Genomic DNA, 18,958 nt, shown 5'->3' with positions numbered 1-18,958 from the left:
GTCTATAACCACTTTATTTCACCCATCCCTGTGTGGTTAATCATTTTATAATCTTGCAGAGGTTAGAGGGCTGAGCAGGATATCCTGTCTGGTGGTGATAATGAAGCTGAGATAGTGAACATGCAAAGTTTCAGTATCTTGCATAAGATTTTCCATTCTTACGACTAGCAGAATAATTATTTAATGAAGAAGAAATATGTTTAGACCATAATAACAATCACATTACTAAACCCAACATTATTACATAAATGATGTAAATTGTTACCGTACTATATTCTCAATGCTATTCTGATGTATCAATAATCCAAACACTATTTCTCTATTTCCTTTGTTATTTTTGCTGCACACTAAACTATCTTGCCCAGGTTCGCCTGGTCCACCAGTTGCGTCCCTACCTGAACCGGGAGGCCCTCACAACAGTCACTCGTGCCCTTGTGACCTCTAGACTGGACTACTGCAACGTGCTCTACATGGGGCAGCCCTTGAAGAGCATTCGGAGACTTCAGCTTGTCCAGAATGCAGCCGCGCGAGCGATTGTGGGTGCACCTTGGTTCACCCACGTAACACCTATCCTCCGCGAGCTGCACTGGCTGCCTATTGGTCTCCGGATACGCTTCAAGGCGCTAGTCGTCACTTATAAAGCCCTTCATGGTATTGGACCTGGGTACTTGAGAGACCGCCTGCTGCCAATCACCTCCACTAGACCGATTAGATCCCACAGACTAGGCCTCCTCTGAATTCCATCCGCCGGCCAGTGTCGACTGGCGACTACCCGGAGGAGAGCCTTCCCTGTGGCTGCTCCGACCCTTTGGAACGAACTCCCCGTGGAGATTCGAACCCTCACCACCCTCCAGGCCTTCCGCAAAGCTGTTAAAACCTGGCTGTTCCGACAGGCCTGGGGCTAAAGAGCTGCTGCACCCGTTTCAAATGGTATGACTATTGTGTGTTTTTAAATTATGTATTGTTATGTTTCGTTTTTTATTTTTTGTCTGTACCCCCCCTTCCCTGATTTGATTTGTTAGCCGCCCTGAGTCCCCTTCGGGGGAAAAGGGCAGCATATAAATATAATAAAATGAAATGAAATCTATATAAAACACTGGTTCCTATAACCTTTAATTGGGCGAAATGGTGCATCATAGGGCAACCATTTTTGAACCATCGTATCTCATTTAATGTAGAGAATATATCTGGAATTTGGGGTCCGTGAAACATGTGGAATTGAAATTTGGCAAATTTTATAAAACATTTTATGACATTAAAAATATCATAAAAGAGTTTATGACATAGCATAAAACATTTTCTATGCTAAAGGTTGACTGTGCTGCACAGTTCAACTTGGGTATTTTCAAGGCACATACATCTTTGAATTTGTCCGAGCTTTTCCAGTGAAGGCAGTACATTAGAACAATGGTCCCCAACCTTTTGGGCACCAGGGACCCAGTGCCCAATTTATTTTATTACCGGTTTGCTCATGAGCGGGCACACACATGATACTTCTGCGCATGAGCAGAAGCATCCAGGAGGATGGGCGGAGACTCCAGCTGCACAGATCCGGGGCAAGCCAGCAGCAACTCACCTCTGCAGGGACCGATTCCATGGAGATATTTTTTTTCCATGGACTGGAAGGGGCATGGTTTTGCATACTGCCTGCAACCCGCTGGTTGGGGCTTCACTTGTTTGTGTGGTCTGATTGCTGGCATGCTGCAGACCAGTGCCAGTCCATAGACCGGGGTAGGGGTGGGGTGGGGACCTCTGCATTAGAATTTCTATTGAAGGCACTGAAGAATCTGGTAAGGAAATATATCTGAAAGAGTCATGGGTTGTCTCCTTGTTTTTAATAATGCCAAACATTTATATCTGCTTCTGACAGAAATAACTCAAAGTGTTCAAGTAATAATTGCTGATAGGTAATAAAAAAAGGTTTGTATAAATGCTTCTTATATAAATGTATAAGTGTTTCATGTAAGACTCCTTTTCGCAAACGTTTGTGAGAACCTAGGAAATGTTGAGGAAAGAAAAAATTCCCAAGACAAATATGTGGATGGTTTAATATGCATTTATTACAATAATTATAAATAAATGAGTACATAATGCAACAGAGACATTGTATTACAGCAGTGGTTCCCAAACTTGGCAACTTTGAGACTTGTGGACTTCAACTCCCAGAATTCTCCAGCTAGCTCTTCTGGCTGGAGAACTCTGGGAGTTGAAGTCCACAAGTCTTAAAGTTGCCAAGTTTGGGAACCACTGTATTACAGTGATTGATGGCCTAAAAGTACTGTATTTCCAAACTGGCTCTAAGCACTTTCCAAGGACCTTCCTTGTTTTCAAGTAACACTACTGGATACAATACTCAAATAGAAACTAATTGTGCATATTCTTTCCACCTACATAATGCAACAGCTCCGGATTTCAGCTCAAAAGCTGTGGCTACAGTAATCCTGCTGCAGAGTGGACTAGGTGACCTTGAGATGGAGCTAAACACCTTCAGTGCAATATTGTTTTCTTCTTTGCAGCCCTTTGAAGCTTGGGCCTAGTGGAGTTCTATTTTTATTTTTGTTTCAGCTGAGTAGGACTGAATATTGGGAAAACATTTTAGACTCAAAAGTATATCATGGATCACTTTTTCAGCTATTAAAGAATCCTAAATGATGCAATTGCTCTTTTCAGCTTAACCTTTTGGAGGAACATCTTATAACCCATTGCCCTCATTTGACTTTAAAAAAATTACTTTAAGAATTAAAAAAAGAAGAAGCTGAGAAGCTGATATGGTTCCAGGCCGTGTTAACTCTGAGAGTGCCTTTAGGTCCAATAGCCATTCTTGGAATTAGTAGGAAATGTGTCCATCTGGCTAGGCACACACAAATCCCAAAATAAGATCTGAAGAGCTACGGAGGACTGTCCAAGATTTCTTCTAAGTCAGCCACACAACAAGATTCATCCTCTAAATCAGTGTTGCTTAACCTTGGTAGTTTGAAGATGGATGGACTTCCAGAATTCCAGTATTTTTCCTTGCCATATTATTGCCACCTGTTTCACTAGAAGCAATAACTGAGAATAGAATAGAATTCTTTATTAGCCAAGTGTGATTAGACACACAAAGAACTTGTCTCCAATGCAGAAGCTCTCAGTGTACATGCAACAATAGAATAGATCATTATCATAGTCATTGTAAAAATACATTCATCATAAAATGTTAGATACAACACTTAGTGATAGCGGGTACTTATTTAGTGGGTACTAAATAAGCAAGCAGCATAACTCATATTAGGATACTAAGTAAACAGTATGAATAGTAAGATTCAAGCAACAAAGTGAGGTCTCTCAAGCCATGCGCTTGGTTTAATTCTTGGTTTTTGCCCGTTACTACATAAGCCAGCACAGCCCCTTTAAGCAAAAGAACCAGTGCCGCCTGTGTTACACCTGCAGTTAATAAAGATGTCAGGAAATTTACCCAGGTACGCCTGAGGCAACAGACGCTCGGCAGCCTTCCTTAACAGCCTTGAACCGAATCGGCTCATTGCCGTTTTCCCAAATCTAGGAGCCCCCGCCCGCTTCAACCCCCCCACCCTTTCCCCCGTCCAGACCTGAACCTCAGGCCATGTATTCTGCTACCTCCAATTTCATGGCTTTAGACGGGTGGAAAACTCCCCTCCGTCGCTGGAGCTGGGCTGCGGGGGGCTTGTGGCGTAGAGAAGTTTCCTCGGCCCCCCAGTCTCAACGCGCTGAGTTCGCCACTGTGAACAGCAAAGTCGACTTCTACGTTGTATGGTCTTTCCGCGAGCCGCCCCGGCAGCTGAGTAGGTGAGGTCTCCGGGCGGCGTGCTTTGCCCCGCGCCGAGGAGATAAATTGGGAAGGCAACATTAGGTTGCTGCTATAACACTCAAAGCAGGCCAACCGAGTTGCCTTTGCATCGTTGGCCATTTATTTACGTTGGGCGCTCCCCATGTTTTTAAAGCAATCCTGATAACTATGCTTTTGTTACTCTCTGGATACCAAATGAAGTTTGATTCCCATGTCAACTTCAGTTTTGGTTGCCAGGATATAAAACAAAGGAGGTCGAGACTCTAGAAAGAGTGCAGAGAAAAGCCACAAAGATGATTAGGGGACTGGAGGCTAAAACATACCAAGAATGGTTGCAGGAATTGGGTATGTCTAGTTTAATGAAATGAAGGACTAGAAGTAATATAACAGTGTTCCAATATCTAAGGGGCTGCTACAAGGAAGAGGGGTCAACCTATTCTCTGAAGCACTGAAGCAATGGGTGGAAACTAATCAAGGAGACAATCAACCAATTTCTTGACAGAACATTTAATCAGTGGAACAACTTGCCTTCAGAAGTTGTGGGTGCTCCAACACTGGAGTATTTTAAGAACAGATTGAATAACCACTTATCTGAAATGATATGGGATTCCTGCTTGAGCAGGGAGTTGGACTAGAAGACTCCAAGGTCCCTTTCAACTCTATTATTCTGAAATTATGTAATAGTTGCTTCATTTGCATCTGTGTGGTGCATGAATGGTTTAATTGAATAATTTATGGTTAATCTGAAAAACTTCTGATGAGTTCAGCAGGTCCCCCTGATTTTAAAATGTTGCTTCAAAGATGAAAGTAAGCATGGTTATACTTATTTACCTGCACACATTCTACTGTATATTAACTTAATTTTACTTCGCTAGTTATCCTGCAACCTTGTTTGTAATACTTTAAGAATTTCTTTTTAAAAGCCCATTACTAATACTATCATTATTATTTTATAAAAGCAATGTTTTTGTAGGAGAGAGTTTGCCTCCTTTTTGGTGCTATACAGAGGTGAAGTTGAATATCTGAATATTTGGAAGGTATTAGATGTTCATAGAAGCCAAAAAAGCATTAGAGACTTTTCTACTAAAACTTGCCTTCCAACTACAAGATCAGCTGTTCAATTTACTCAATTCGACTGCTTGTTTCAACTTTTTCTCAAATTTGGGAATGGGGAAAACAAGGGATTCTTACAACAGAATCAATAGAAAAATTGACTTTGTTATATTAGCTTCCTAGATATTATCAAATGTTTTTGTTGACCTACTTAATTAAAAATAAGCTTTGCTTACATCTTCCCACTTCATTCTTCAATTTGCCCAGCTATGTCCTCTTCCAAAGTAATTTTTATATTCTATCCCTAAGCAATTGTCATCGGAAATGCTACCAGACTCGCTTGCCGCTTCCATTGCCAAAACAGTTTGTGATCTTCGGGTTGGGTAACTGGAGCCACTATTCTCAGAAAACCAGCATTACTGTGGATGTATTAATAAATCCAGATATTAAGCCACAAAGAATTGGCAAGCTGGATTCTGAAACCAGGTAAATTTGGGTTGGGTCCCTTCCACTTGGGTCCCAAGCCTCAGCTTGGGCCTGAAATAGCATTGGCCACACTTTGGGGTGACCTCTGATGGGAACAGGATGGGGTCAGCACATCCATCTTTGCATTATCAAAGCATGTTCTCTTGGTAACTTTCAATATCATTCAACCATGGTATCTTTCTGGAGATAGGGAGTAGGTGGCACTGTTTTAAGCTGCCTCTCTTCCTTCCTCTCTGGCAGATTCCAATCATGTGGACTGGGAGGGAGGAGTCGTGCTACTGTGTGGGATTCTGCAAGTTCAGTAGTCTCTTTATTCTTGTTTAACATCTACATGAAGCTGCTGGCTGAGGTGTCATCAGTATGCTGACAATAACCAGCTGAATATATCTACAGCATGGTGAAATAAGCAATGCTGCTGAAAGTGTCTGTTGGGGATTTGGATGGAGAACAACAGACATCAGCTCAACCCTAGCAAAACTGAGTGGCTTTAGGTTTTGGAGTCTGCTGCATCTGAGAATTTAGTATCTTTGGTGCACTACCCCAGATGGATCCTGTTCCTTATAGATTCATAACTTCCGTTCAAGGACCAGTTGGCAGTCATGGCTACTATCAGTTTTGCACAAGTTTGTGTTGCGTACCAATTGCACTTTGTTCTTTGATCGGAAGGACTCTACTCTCAGTCATTCCCTGGTCATCACTTGAACAAACTACTCTAGGGTTTCTACATAGAGCTGCCCTTGAAGTGCCTCCAGAAGCTTTAACTGCTGCAAAACACAGCCGCATAGGCTACTGTGTGCTCCTAGATCTGAACATTTTATACCTCTACTCTGCAAGTTGCATTGACTGCCAGTCTGCTTCTGGGTTTAATTCAATGTTATGGTTTTGATCTTTAAAGCCGTACATGGCATGGGGCCAGTTTATTTGGCCTCTCCCTGGCTATATCTACCTGTCCCATCTGTTCTAAGGATTTGTTTGTCTTTGGTTCCTATGATTTTAATTTTGTGCACTGTCCAAAGTCACATGTATGAGATAGCGGTTTATGGATTAAGTAAATAAATAAATCTTAGATCCATGTTTCTGTGTTTGCTTGAGCAGATGTTTGGTTTGGGAAGGTGACTGGAGAGTTGATATTGTCATGGCTTCATTTAAGCAGGCAGAGAATGGCAATCCTATTAAACTTCTGCTGACCGTTAAGGAAGAGGTAAATAGACTTTATGTTTTGATGTCTTGTTTATTTGTTGTCTAGTGACACTTGATCCTTCTAAATTTAAAACGTTTACCATGTTTGTAAAAAAAGTAAAAATGTCTTCCAATTAAATCAATTTCATCAGTGATATCCTATTTTCTGCTACCCTAAAAGCTTTATTATGTGAACGCTAGTAGATCTACTCTTTAAACCTCTTCTGATTCCGATGGTTCATTTCTTGAATCCTAATTATATTACTATTGCTAAAGTGTGACTGTGTGGCAGGGGTGGGTTTCTCGCCCCGTTCCAACCGGATCGGTTGGAACGAGGCCGGCGGCGTCCTCACGCATGCACGCGGCGCGCGCATGCGTACTAGCGTCTGCGCAATGCTCCAGCTGCTCCTGGAGGATCGCGCAGGCGTTCTGCGCATGCGTGGAAAGCGCGAAATTTGAAAAAAACGGGTAAGGAGCGGGCGCGGGTGTGCGGGGGCGCGGGGGGGGGCTTCGCCGTTCCCGGAAGTTACTTACTTCCGGGTTCGGCGACCAACCGGATCGCAGGGACCGGTGCGAACCGGTCGAAACCCAGCCCTGCGTGTGGTATCAAAATAGGTATTTCCTGGAATCAACCTATGATGGCAATCATCGAGGAGTGAAAGTACCAAGATAGAACATCACTGACAGCAAGATTGAAGCACCACACCATAGTCAGTAGCATTAAAAGCCTTTAGAAAGTTCTGGCAAAGATCACAGCATAACCAAAATGATTTTAGTGCTCAAACTCTCGTCCACGAAACCCAAAATAGGCCTGTGTTCAGATCCATTCAAAATGATCACCTTGAGAATTCTCTACTTCCATTAATCTAGAAAGACAGTCTAGTGGTTAAGGCACTGGACTAGAAACCACGAGACCAGGAGTTCTAGTCCTGCCTTAGCCATGAAAGGTGGCTGGGTGACTTTGAGCCAGTCACTTTCTTTCAGCCCAATTCACGGGAGGCACTCGCAATAGTCACTCACGCCCTCGTGACCTCAAAACTGGACTACTGCAATGCGCTCTACATGAGGCAGCCCTTGAAGAGTATTCGGAGACTTCAACTCGTCCAGAACGCAGCCGCGCGAGCGATTGTGGGTGCACCTCAGTACACCCACGTTACACCTATCCTCCGCGAGCTGCACTGGTTACCGATCAGTCTCTGGATACGCTTCAAGGTGCTAGTCGTAACTTATAAAGCCCTTCATGGTATTGGATCTGGGTACTTGAGAGACCGCCTGCTGCCAATTACCTCCCACAGACCCATTAGATCTCACAGGGTTGGCCTCCTCCGGGTGCCATCTACCAGCCAATGCCACCTGGCTATTACCCGGGGGAGGGCCTTCTCTGTGGCAGCTCCGGCCCTCTGGAATGAACTCCCCACAGGGATTCGGACCCTCACCTCTCTCCAGGCCTTCCGAAAAGCCGTCAAAACCTGGCTTTGTCGGCAGGCCTGGGGGTGATGAGTTCCCTCTCGACATGTATGGTTGTGCGACTGTTGCCTACTTTTATTATTTGTATTTTGTCTTTTATGTTCCCCCTTTTTTTCCCCTTTGAATTGTTCGCCGCCCTGAGTCCTCCCGGAGAAGGGCGGCATACAAATAATAAAATACCAATACCAATACCAATACCTCACATGGGGTTGTTGTGAGGAAAATAGAAGCAGGAAGGAATATTAGATATGTTTACTGCCTTGAGATATTTGTAAACACAATACAGGCTGGGTAAAATAATCTTTAAAAAGATAAAACATGGAGATGATTGATAATACATAACCTCCAATGACATTTAAAACTGGTTCTCAGATGAGGAAGGTGAGAGAGAGAGAGAGATGTCTTATAGGTGCCTAGTACCTGTTTTCTCCAATCCTTGGGGCCCATTTTAATGCTTAGCTATATAGTTTAGAGATAATACTTAGCTGGAAGCACAACCATGCCTCTATGTCAATGTTTATCAACTTTCAACATTTTGGGAGTTCAAGTCCATGAATCTTAAAGTTGATAAACACTTCCTTATGCAAATCAGAAATATAATGTAGGATAAGCTGCTTCATCCATTAATGATCCAAATCATTAGTTCTTTATTAAGAACTGATCTTGTGTCTATAGAAATACAAACAGATAAGATGACACCAACTGCAGTACTTTTAAGGTTGAAGAACAAACCCAATAAGGTCTAATTTCCTCTTCTTTTATTCAACCCATGTCTCTTATTTTTAGCAACACTTCTCCTTTGTACATCACATGTTGGGAAAGTTGTAGCTGGTATTCTCATGTTTGCACCTCCTTTTAACCTGCTCCATTGCACCTCCATTTAATATTTCAGGAACAAAAAACCAAACAGTCACCTGTTCTTCCTGAAGGCCCGCTCCAAAGATTGGAGGAACACTGTATGATAGGTTTTATATATCAGATCCTATTTCTCTCTATTTGCACCATATCAAATACATACATTTGAGATTAAGTAAGAGTGGAGAGTTAAAGTAGAGTGGCTGTATCGAAAACAAGCCACCTGGTTTGGTTATGGAGAAGCTTCTCTTTCAACAGTTAAAATATTCTCTGTCTTTCCGAGTTGGACTGGTGGATGTGTTCCCATATCAAGATGGCTCCAAGCTTAAAGCACCACTTCTTAACATATGTTGATCCGTATTCTTTGCTGCCTTCAGTTTCCTTTCTATAAGACATTTTTAAGCCACACTTGATTTATAGTGTAGTATAGGTGCAGTTATGCACTTGTCATGGCAGGAAATGTTACTTACTTTTTGATTTCCTACTTTAGAGCTCCGGTAGTCTGTGGAGGTCTAACCTTTATATAGTTTCCTGGCCCAGATAAGGTTGATGAAGTGCTGCCATCTATCAATAAATAAATGGTAAACTTTTCGTTGTAGCTGAAATGGAGCTCCCTGAGGTTTGTGTTAGAGAAAGGCTGCCTCAGCTCCAAGACGCTTATTTTACCTTTCCTATGGAACAAATCTCAATACTGTGTCTTCTGGTTTTCTGCCCATCAGCTTTTAGTGTGGCCAAACAACATCCAGTTGGCTATAGAATTCTGGGTGATATTATATCAGAATATGATGGTGAGAGAAGGGCGTTGGCTTTTTAGTGCTCTCACTTATAAACATTTCTTGGCATATAAAAGGGAACTTGATAATGTTTTTCTAGTATGCCTGTTCTCATAATTAAGATGCTTGTTTTTAAATATAGAAAATTTCAGAGAATAATAACCTTGCATTGGCAATCTGAAAACGTACTTTACAGAATTCTGTTATTCTGGCCTCTATAATACATACAGTGGTTTCACTTTATGGAAGGTTGTTCAAAGTCTGCGGTTCTTGGAGCCCAGAGTAATTTTAGAAAATTAATGTCACAAGATGCTTCTCTCTGTGTGTACCTGCCAAATCAGACAAAACATTCAACATGCTCCCTCCCAGAGTGGCTCATTGGGTCTTTCTGGAATCTTCAGAAATCTAAGTTTGTGTAGCATTTTAAAAAATAAGGCCATTTATAGGACTTGGATAATTTATAATGTAATTCTACCTTCTTTTCTGATGAGCAGGATGGAAATCAGAGTTCAGCAATGTGCCATAAAGAACCTGTGCTTGAAAAGAGCTACTCTCCGCCAATGGAAAAGCTACTGATGCTACCTGCCCCTACAGAGCTACAGGCTAAGAAGAGAACTTGTCTATCTAACATTCAATCAAATAAAACCAGAAGGACTCTATTTGAAGTCTCGGCAACCCATAGACAAGATGAATCTGAAGGTACAAGGTTTTCAGTTACCTTTTTGCAAAGCTAAATAGCCTTATTGCCATAGCATTCCATTGTCCAATTTTGACTCAACGTCATACCTTGTGAAGGTAGGTTTGGCTGGACAACAGTGATCCACCTTAGATTGCTCAGTCATTTTTCATGGCTGAAATTGCATTACTATCTTTTCAAACACTGGGTATCACCATGGAAGGATTTATTTGTGCAATATTCTAGTTCATGATACAGGGAGCGTGATGGTTCATGTGTTTAGTTCAGTGCTCTGCATCAAAAACTATGAATATAAATAGCTATTAAATTTATGCTAAATTATCCTGAACGTGCATTCTAAAACACATAAATCTAAAGTCTCGTAATACTGGTGTAAGAGACAGCTTGGTCCAGGTCATTATTTTTTGATTTTGGAAACTTTAAGATGTATGGACTTCATCTCCCAAAATTGCTAGCCAGCAAGGAGAATGCTGGAGTTTAAAATCCATACATCTTAAAGTTCTCAAAGTTGAGAAATGCAAGTGTTAAAGTGCTGGGCAAGAAGCAAGGAGAACAAAATTCTAGTCCTGCCAGGACCAGTCATTCAGTCTCAGTCCAAATGAAGAAGGAAAGCAGTGTAAATTATTTCTGAAAATGATGCTTAGAAAACTGCATGGATTTATCTATACAGTCTCTAGGCATCAGGTGTTCATGTGGGTGGAACCCGGGCCTGGCCATACTCAACTTCAGGAAAATGGAGATTTAGTATTACCATAGTATTAAGATGCTTTTTTACTAAAATTTATTTCTGTCTATTTTCTGCAGATTTGGAGATTAAAGAGTTGCAAGGTAAAGAAGCTTTAAAAAAATCTTTTTTTATTTAACTTTGCTTGGTGTGACTAGATCAGTTGTGTTTAATATCCATCTTGTGTGAGTTATATATGGAATTGTAAAGATATTACATATTTATGGATGAGAAAGGTTTTCTGTTTGTCCTTTTCATCAAGTTTTCAGTCCTTTCTTCAGGAGGAAGAATAGTATAAAAATAGTTAAAACATTAAACTGCTGATTGCTTTACCCCTCAGGGGCAGCAAAGATGCAACACACAAGGACAGTCTTTTAAATTAATAATTTAAATTTGTGCTAATTTATTACAGAACCTTCAGAAAGAATCCTAAAAGAATTAGAAGGTGTTTTTCAGGGATACTGAGGACTACTTGTAGAAAGACACTAGATATACTTAGGAAGCTGTTTTTCATTTTTCAGAATGTTAAATTTTAATATATAATTAAATATAACAATATAATTAAACAGTTATAATAATATAGGGATGTAGTGGCTCAGTGGCTAAGACGCTGAGCTTGTCGATCAGAAAGGTTGGCAGTTGGGCGGTTCAAATCCCTAGCGCCGCGTAACGGAGTGAGCTCCCTTTACTTGTCCCAGCTTCTGCCAACCTAGCAGTTTGAAAGGACGTAAAAATGCAAGTAGAAAAATAGGGGGCAACTTTGGTGGGAAGGTAGCAGCGTTCCGTGTACCTTCCACATTTAGTCATGCCAGTCACATGACCACAGGAATGACTAGCACATATGTGCGAGAGGAACTTTCATCTTTACTTTAATAAAAATACAGTAACACAAAATATTAACAATGTATCTCTGATAAAATCTAAAAATGAAACTTACATTGATAGTGCCCGGATAAATCCTGGAAAGCTCTCAGGAAAAGCCAGGTCTTTCCAACTTTTTGAAAGACCGTAAGAATTGGGATCACCAAGCTTTTGTGTCAGGAAATAGGAAGGGAACTTCTACTCCTCTCCCTCATGTCACATTTCTTGATAAGGAGAGTCCCTGGGCAGGCATTTTCTGACTGACTGGATCAGGCCAGCAGATTTGATCAGGAAAAAGTCATCCCTTTCACAGAAGAACAATAATTTGATACTGATATTTCAGTAAGAATGAGTAAAGAATAGCTATTTCATACAATTAGGATAGCATGCAAGTCTCTTTCATGCACTAAGCTTATACGAATGGGTTCCCCTGAATTATTCTTCCACAATGAAATGGTTTCTATGGTTTGGTTCTTTTGACTGACTCTACTTCTACTTGTTGTCTTTAGCATGTCCAAGTGCTCGATGGAATCATGCTATGTGCTTGTCTGACAGAGACACAGCAGTTTTGATTGGTGGTGAAGGATCTAATCAACAATTCTGCAAAGATGTTTTCTGGAAACTGGAGATTGGTGAGATACTTCTGTGCTTCTAATAATGATATGCCTTGTTGGCAAGTCACGGGAAGAAAACTTTCTAAATCTTCTAAAATCTAAATTGAAGGGGTCATTAGTTATCTTACAATTTGAGCTTAAAGTTACTGGAATCAACTTCCATTGAATAGCATTGAAAGAAAGGAAAGGTGGTTCTGAATTTCACAAATACAAGACTATGGGTCTTCTCTGTTTACTGTATGTCTTCTAATTCACAGATAATGACTTTTGGTTCCCTATGGATTTCCCAACACAAAATTTCATACCACAGTGTTCCCGAGGTCACAGTGCCACTTTTGACCCAGATACCAAGCGCATCTACATATTTGGGGGCATAAAAGAGGGGAGATGCTGCAACAGCATCTATGTTTTGGATACAACATCTTGGAAATGGCTTCATGTTTTTGTGAGTAGAAACCAAACAACGGGCACTGTAAAAGTGTAGTTTCATCTTGTTTTTTGTGTGCCTATTTTTTGTTCTTGCAATCTTCTTACTCTTTTTTTGTAAGAAATAAGAGTTCAAATACAATGGCAAAAAGTGGAATAATTCATCAATGAGACAGAAAAGGGAAGTAAATAGAGCAGGTGAAATTTTTCTGATAGTCCTCCTCCTCCTCCTCCTCCTCCTCCTCCTCCTCCTCCTCCTCCACCACCACCACCACCACCACCACCACCTCCACCACCACCACCTCCTCCTCCTCCTCCTCGTCCTCCTCCTCCTCCACCACCACCACCACCTCCTCCTCCTCGTCCTCCTCCTCGTCCTCGTCCTCGTCCTCCTCCTCCTCCTCCTCCTCCTCCTCCTCCTCTTCTTCTTCTTCTTCTCCTCCTCCTCCTCCTCCTCCTCCTCCTCCTCCTTCTTCTTCTTCTTCTTCTTCTTCTTCTTCTTCTTCTTCTTCTTCTTCTTCTTCTTCTTCTTCTTCTTCTGCCATATCCATCATTGGATGTTGGCGATCCTTTTTTATCAACAGCCGCATGAAAAAGTGCTGCTGAGTTTTGTCCAAACCAGCCCCTTAGATTTAGAAACTGGAGGGAGAGCACCCACTGCTGCTGATGTTGTCAGATTGGCCTGCTGACTTGGGTTGTGATGAGATTTTTCTTTCTTCTCAGGCTAAAGGGAAAGTGCCCACTCTGGCCTTTCATACTGCAACTGTCTATCGCAAGGAATTATTTGTCTTTGGAGGAGCTTTCCCTAAAATGTTGTCCTTGGAGATGGGCGCCTGCAGTAATGCGCTTTTTATTTTCAACCCTGACTATGAGATTTGGTACCAACCTATTGTGGAGGGGGAGAAACCTCTGCCAAGGCTTGGGTGAGGCATCTTGTCTTGAACTCAGAGGACTCTGAAATAGACAAGATTTATTTCCTTGGTTTATTTCTCCACTTAAAAAGTGAAGCAGGAATATTTTTTTTCATGCACTTTTATTTTAGCTACCCTGTTTCCCTGAAAATAAGACCTCCCAGGATAATAAACCCAATTGGGCTTTTGAGCATATGAGCTAAAATAAGCCCTCCCCTGAAAATAAGACCTCCCCAAAAATATTGCAACACAGCAGCAGCCATGAGGTGACCATGCTCACCACCTCCTGCACCTCAAAAATAATAAGACCTTCCCGAAAATAAGGCCAAGAGCTTATTTCAGGGTCAAAAGAAAATAAGACCCTGTTTTATTTTTGGGGAAACATAATAGAAGTGCGTGTTTCTTTATATATATATATATATATTATTGTATTACTGTATATTCCTTCCATAAGTTCAAAATCATATGGAGTGCCTTAGATAAACCTATCATTTGAGTTTTTCTACAGAACTTATTTTAAATAATCATATGCACTTATGTACTTATTCTGATTTCTTTTTTGTATCCATTGCTTTCCCCCCCATCCCACTTATTATTGCTTAGTACTGCAAAGTTGTTATATCTCTTAGCAATAGCAGAAGGATTTCAAGTAAGATCCATTTGTCATGAATGGCAAGACACTTTTATTCATAATGGAAAGTTTGATTTCTCTGGTCCCCTTCTCTCCTCCTTTACTGGTACTTCCATTTAGAAATTTAGAAATGTCAGCAAACCAAAAATAGGATCACTAATACAACAAACACCATTGTGGACTCTTGAATATGCTAGTTAGTGTCATTCCCAGTATCGGATTATCTTTCTGATAGGTTGTGTCCTTGATTTTTATTTTAAAGAAACATTGAAGAATCAACATGAACGGAATATAAAATGTTGGCTAGTTAATGCATTTCTCCTGTCAAGGTGTCAAATAATAATGTATGAATAAGATTTCTACCTGTATGTTTGATTTGTACGTTCTCTGCCCTTATCTCAAAGTCATTCAGCTACTTTGTTGAAGAACAAATTAGTCATATTTGGAGGCCAGAGGACTTCTACATACCTGAATGACACACACATCCTTGATCTAGGTAAGAAGGGCACAGTGCTTGCCTTCTTAAATGTCACATGTATTTCGATAGGGTAAAGAACCCACCTTTATAGGCAGCTCAATTTGATGAAAACAAAAGATTAGCCTGAAATGGAAGCTGCCAACACATTAAAAAACCTTATAGAAAAGTAAATGGAAGTGCCAAAAGTGCTTTTTCAAGAGGCAGCTGGACTTTGTTTTTTCTTTAAAGACATTTTGCTTCTCATCCAAGAAACTTATCCAAGACATGGACACAGAGCTGAAGAAGCTTCTTGGGCAAGAAGTGAAATGTCTTCAACGAAAAATCAGAAAGTCCAGGTGCCTCTTGAAAAAAACAAGAATATCCAAAGACAGAAAATGGGAGCAATTTCACTTCAGGGGAAAGGCAGTAAAAACTATCTGACAATAGCACTTGTAGAACTGTAGGTCTTGTAACAGGATTGATGCCTAGGATAATGAAATAAAACTGCATCCTTGCACTATAATTCCTTTAAAGAGAAGAAGCTGCTTAATTTTATGGCAATACACACAGCAAAAAGGTATGGCAATGCTTAATTGCACTTTTTGTGGAACGGAATAATTCGGTTGTATTATACATGATGTATCGATGCATTCTGTGCCTATTTCACTTTTTGTGATTGCTGCTACAGTAGTGTCTAATCTATGCAAATATGAACTTTAGCTCGGTCTTTTTGAGGTGCTACAAAACTGTGAGACAGACTTTTTTGTGTGGGTCCAAAACATCTTCTAATTATTTTAATCTCATACTTCTAGGTTTTATGGAATATAAAACAGTTCCATCTCTCTCTGGACAGCCTTCTGCTCGCAGGTCTGCTCATGGTGTTACTGTATATGTACTCACTTTCATTAATAGGGCCGTGCTAGCAAATAAGTTTGAAACAGTTATAATTTTTTAATCAAATTTATATGGCCGCCCATCTTGGCATCTCTGGATTTGGATAAAGGAATGAATTTTAAACTCTTACTCTTTGGAAGTTTGTCAATTTGTAAGGAAACTCAATCCTGAAGCATTTTTTATGAAACTTTGCTGGTGCTGATCCTTCTATACATGCTGGTAAAAGATGCCTATATAAATATGGCTAGAATGAAATTTAAATAAAGTCTTAAACCTATTCCTCTATATAATTTGAGAACCTCACTAGACCCAAATCATCTCCCTTGGGGGGGGGGGCATCTTCCCGGTTAGAAATACGAAATATAAATAAATAAAATAATGTGTTTTGATGGGTCATCTCAAATTGTGAGCATCTATTTAATGAACATTAGAATGTAGAGTGGAGCTGGGGGGGGGGAATCACAACTAGTTACAACGGTTGTGGCATCCCTGTGGTCATGTGATCAAAATTCGGTTGGTTGGCAAAGGGCATGCATTTATAACAATTGCAGCATCCTCTGTGTGTCTGTGTGTCATACTTGCCATTTGCTACCTTCCCAGGGCATTCCCAGCAAGCAGTCAATGGAGGAAGCTATATCCACTTAACATAGATTCACTGGATTCTGTTAATGACTGCTGCAAAAATACTTGTAAAATCAGGTGCAACTCATGTAATGACTGCATCATTCAGCAATAGTTTCTTCCCAGTTATGATTGCAAGTCAAGCCAATTACTCCAGTCTAGTAGGATTTTTCATATAAAAGGATCGTGTTTCAGAGGATCTGGGGGTAAGCATATAGTACTTTTGTAAAAAATAAAGGACTGGGCATACCTGACTAGAAAAGATCATAACTCCTAGGCATGCAGTGTAAATCTGATACATGAATACAGGTAGTCCTTGACTTACAACAGTTCATTTAGTGACCATTGAAGGTTACAATGGCACAGAAAAAAGTGACTTATGACCATTTTTCACCCGACTTGCAACATGCCCACGGTCACTTCATCAAAATTCAGACATTTGGCAATTGACTCATATTTATGACAGTTACAATATCCTGGGAACATGTGATCCTCTTTTGTGACCTTCTGACAGGCAAAGTCAATGGGAAAGCCAGATTCACTTAACAATCATTTTACTAATTTAACAACAGCAATGATTCACTTAACAACCGGGGCAAGAAAGCTCGTAAAATGGGGCAAAACTGACTTAACAAATGTCTCACTTAGCAACAGAAATTCTGGCCTCAATTATGGTCGTAAGTCAAGGACTGCCTGTACCTTAGTGTTCAAGGCTTATCAATGCTAATTAGAAGTGGCTAATTTTCAGATGATCTATTTGACTTCTAGTTTCCATGCTGCTATCCAAATCTCTGATCAAAAAATGTTGGTAAGTGGTGGCTGTAATGCCAAAGCTGCTTTTCAGGATGCATTTATCTTCCATTTAGGTAAGTTATAAAATTCTGCCGTAAAACTGCCCCTTAGCTCTAAAAACGTGTGCCAGGGCTCATCCTTTTCTTTCCATTGCAGATACCTTGACTTGGAGTGCCATTAAGCATAGTGATCTTTGCGCTGTGCCCCGGGCAGGCCACACACTGCTCAATTTAACTTGTGCTAACATGACAAACACGGATAAGCGGAAACAGAGCAAAAAAAACCTGTGCACACTGCTTGTCTTTGGAGGTTCAGACCATGCCGGCAAGTTCTACAACACTACAAACAAATTCCAGCTTGCTTTTCAGAACTAAATGAGTGCCTGCTTAAGAGCCCACCTGAACTCTTTTTTGACTCCATGGCAAGATCAAGACACAGAAGAACAGAAACAACTGGACATCAGAATAACAAAAATGAATTGATAAGGGTGTTAAAAAGAACAGGGCTGTTGAGGCTATATCAGAAATTGCTTTAAGGTTTGATTTCTTAGATCAATGTTTCTCCAACTTGGCAACTTTTAAGATACGTAGACTGAGAGCTGAACTTCTGGAAGTTGAAGTTCACACATATTAAGGTTACCAAGCCTGAGAAACAGCATCTTAGATCTTACTCTATATTTAAAGTGTGCCACAAAGATGTCAGCCTGTGCCTTTATTTTTAACATGGATAGGTGTGAGGCAGGTGGACAGCTTGCTGTCATTATCTCAGCTATTTCTGTTGTTAACCCCTACAACTTTATCTGTGATGGCATAATGGAAAACTGAGCAGTTAATGTTTCAGCTGAATTCAGTAGCTAGCATCTTCACTTTTAGCTTGTCAACAGTTGAGATGATGAAGAAGAAGAGAGAGCACCACCAAAATAGGTATTTTGGAGATGGCTCATTGCTTCCATGGAAAGACTGATCAATGATATTTTAATTAAGAGCCGAGGTGGCATAGTGGTTAAGAATGCAGTACTTGCAGGCTACTTCAGCTGACTGCTGGCTGCAGTTTAGCAGTTCAAATCTCACCAGGCTCAAGGTTGACTCAGCCTTCCATCCTTCCAAGGTGGGTAAAATGAGGACCCAGATTATTGGGGGCAATATGCTGATTCTGTAAACCACTTAGAGAGGGCTGTAAAAGTACTACGAAGCGGCATATAAATGTTATTACTATTGCTAATATTGCTCTGAAATGTGTTGGTTTGGATTCCCCAATGTGTTTTTATACATATGGTTTGCTCCTGTTTTCTCCTTCCTCCAACCCATTTTATTTTTTTTCTTCATGCCTCAGATGAAAGTTGTTTACATTTTGCCGAATCTAATAAAGCAAGCATAAGAGTTTGAACTTGAACATAGAGATCTCGGCGATTGATACGAAGATGAACATCATCATGTTCAAAACAATCCTTTTGAAGCTTCTATATGCCTTTTGCAGATCATAGGATTTTGTTTGAGGTGCACAGCTCTAATTAACTGTTTAGAAATCTGTGTACTTTTTCCTGGGAAATCTATCTCTGTGAGGATCAGAAAACCTTTCACTCCTGCCAATTTATTGCATGAACTTCTGTTGTTATTACCATACTTACTATATTAAAGGAAGAAGTTGGAAGTTCCCTAACTTTCAGTATTTCTGAAATGCTGGTATATGCTGGCTAATGATGGACACTGTAA

At 40.6% G+C, this 18,958-nt stretch overlaps 1 protein-coding gene across 1 annotated transcript; it reads left to right on the top strand.

Moving 5' to 3' along the window:
* Window positions 1-3,599: 3,599 nt before the first annotated feature.
* LOC106550233 (uncharacterized) lies at window positions 3,600-17,822 on the top strand. The gene is made up of 12 exons (XM_087724800.1): window positions 3,600-3,804; window positions 5,168-5,344; window positions 6,440-6,545; window positions 10,113-10,317; window positions 11,120-11,143; window positions 12,410-12,532; window positions 12,772-12,959; window positions 13,664-13,863; window positions 14,887-14,978; window positions 15,752-15,806; window positions 17,223-17,320; window positions 17,403-17,822. Exons 1-12 carry the CDS (start codon window positions 3,602-3,604, stop codon window positions 17,618-17,620), a joined length of 1,689 nt encoding a protein of 562 aa, XP_087580926.1. The 5' UTR covers window positions 3,600-3,601; the 3' UTR covers window positions 17,621-17,822.
* The last annotated feature ends 1,136 nt before the right edge of the window (window positions 17,823-18,958 follow it).

Source organism: Thamnophis sirtalis, unplaced genomic scaffold (assembly GCF_051295495.1).
Source record: "Thamnophis sirtalis isolate CommonGarterSnake01/CBP01778 unplaced genomic scaffold, rThaSir2_p1.2 scaffold_1, whole genome shotgun sequence".
NCBI lineage: Eukaryota > Metazoa > Chordata > Lepidosauria > Squamata > Natricidae > Thamnophis > Thamnophis sirtalis.
Note: the sequence above shows the minus strand (reverse complement) of the source record. Positions and strands in the feature narration are given on the sequence as shown.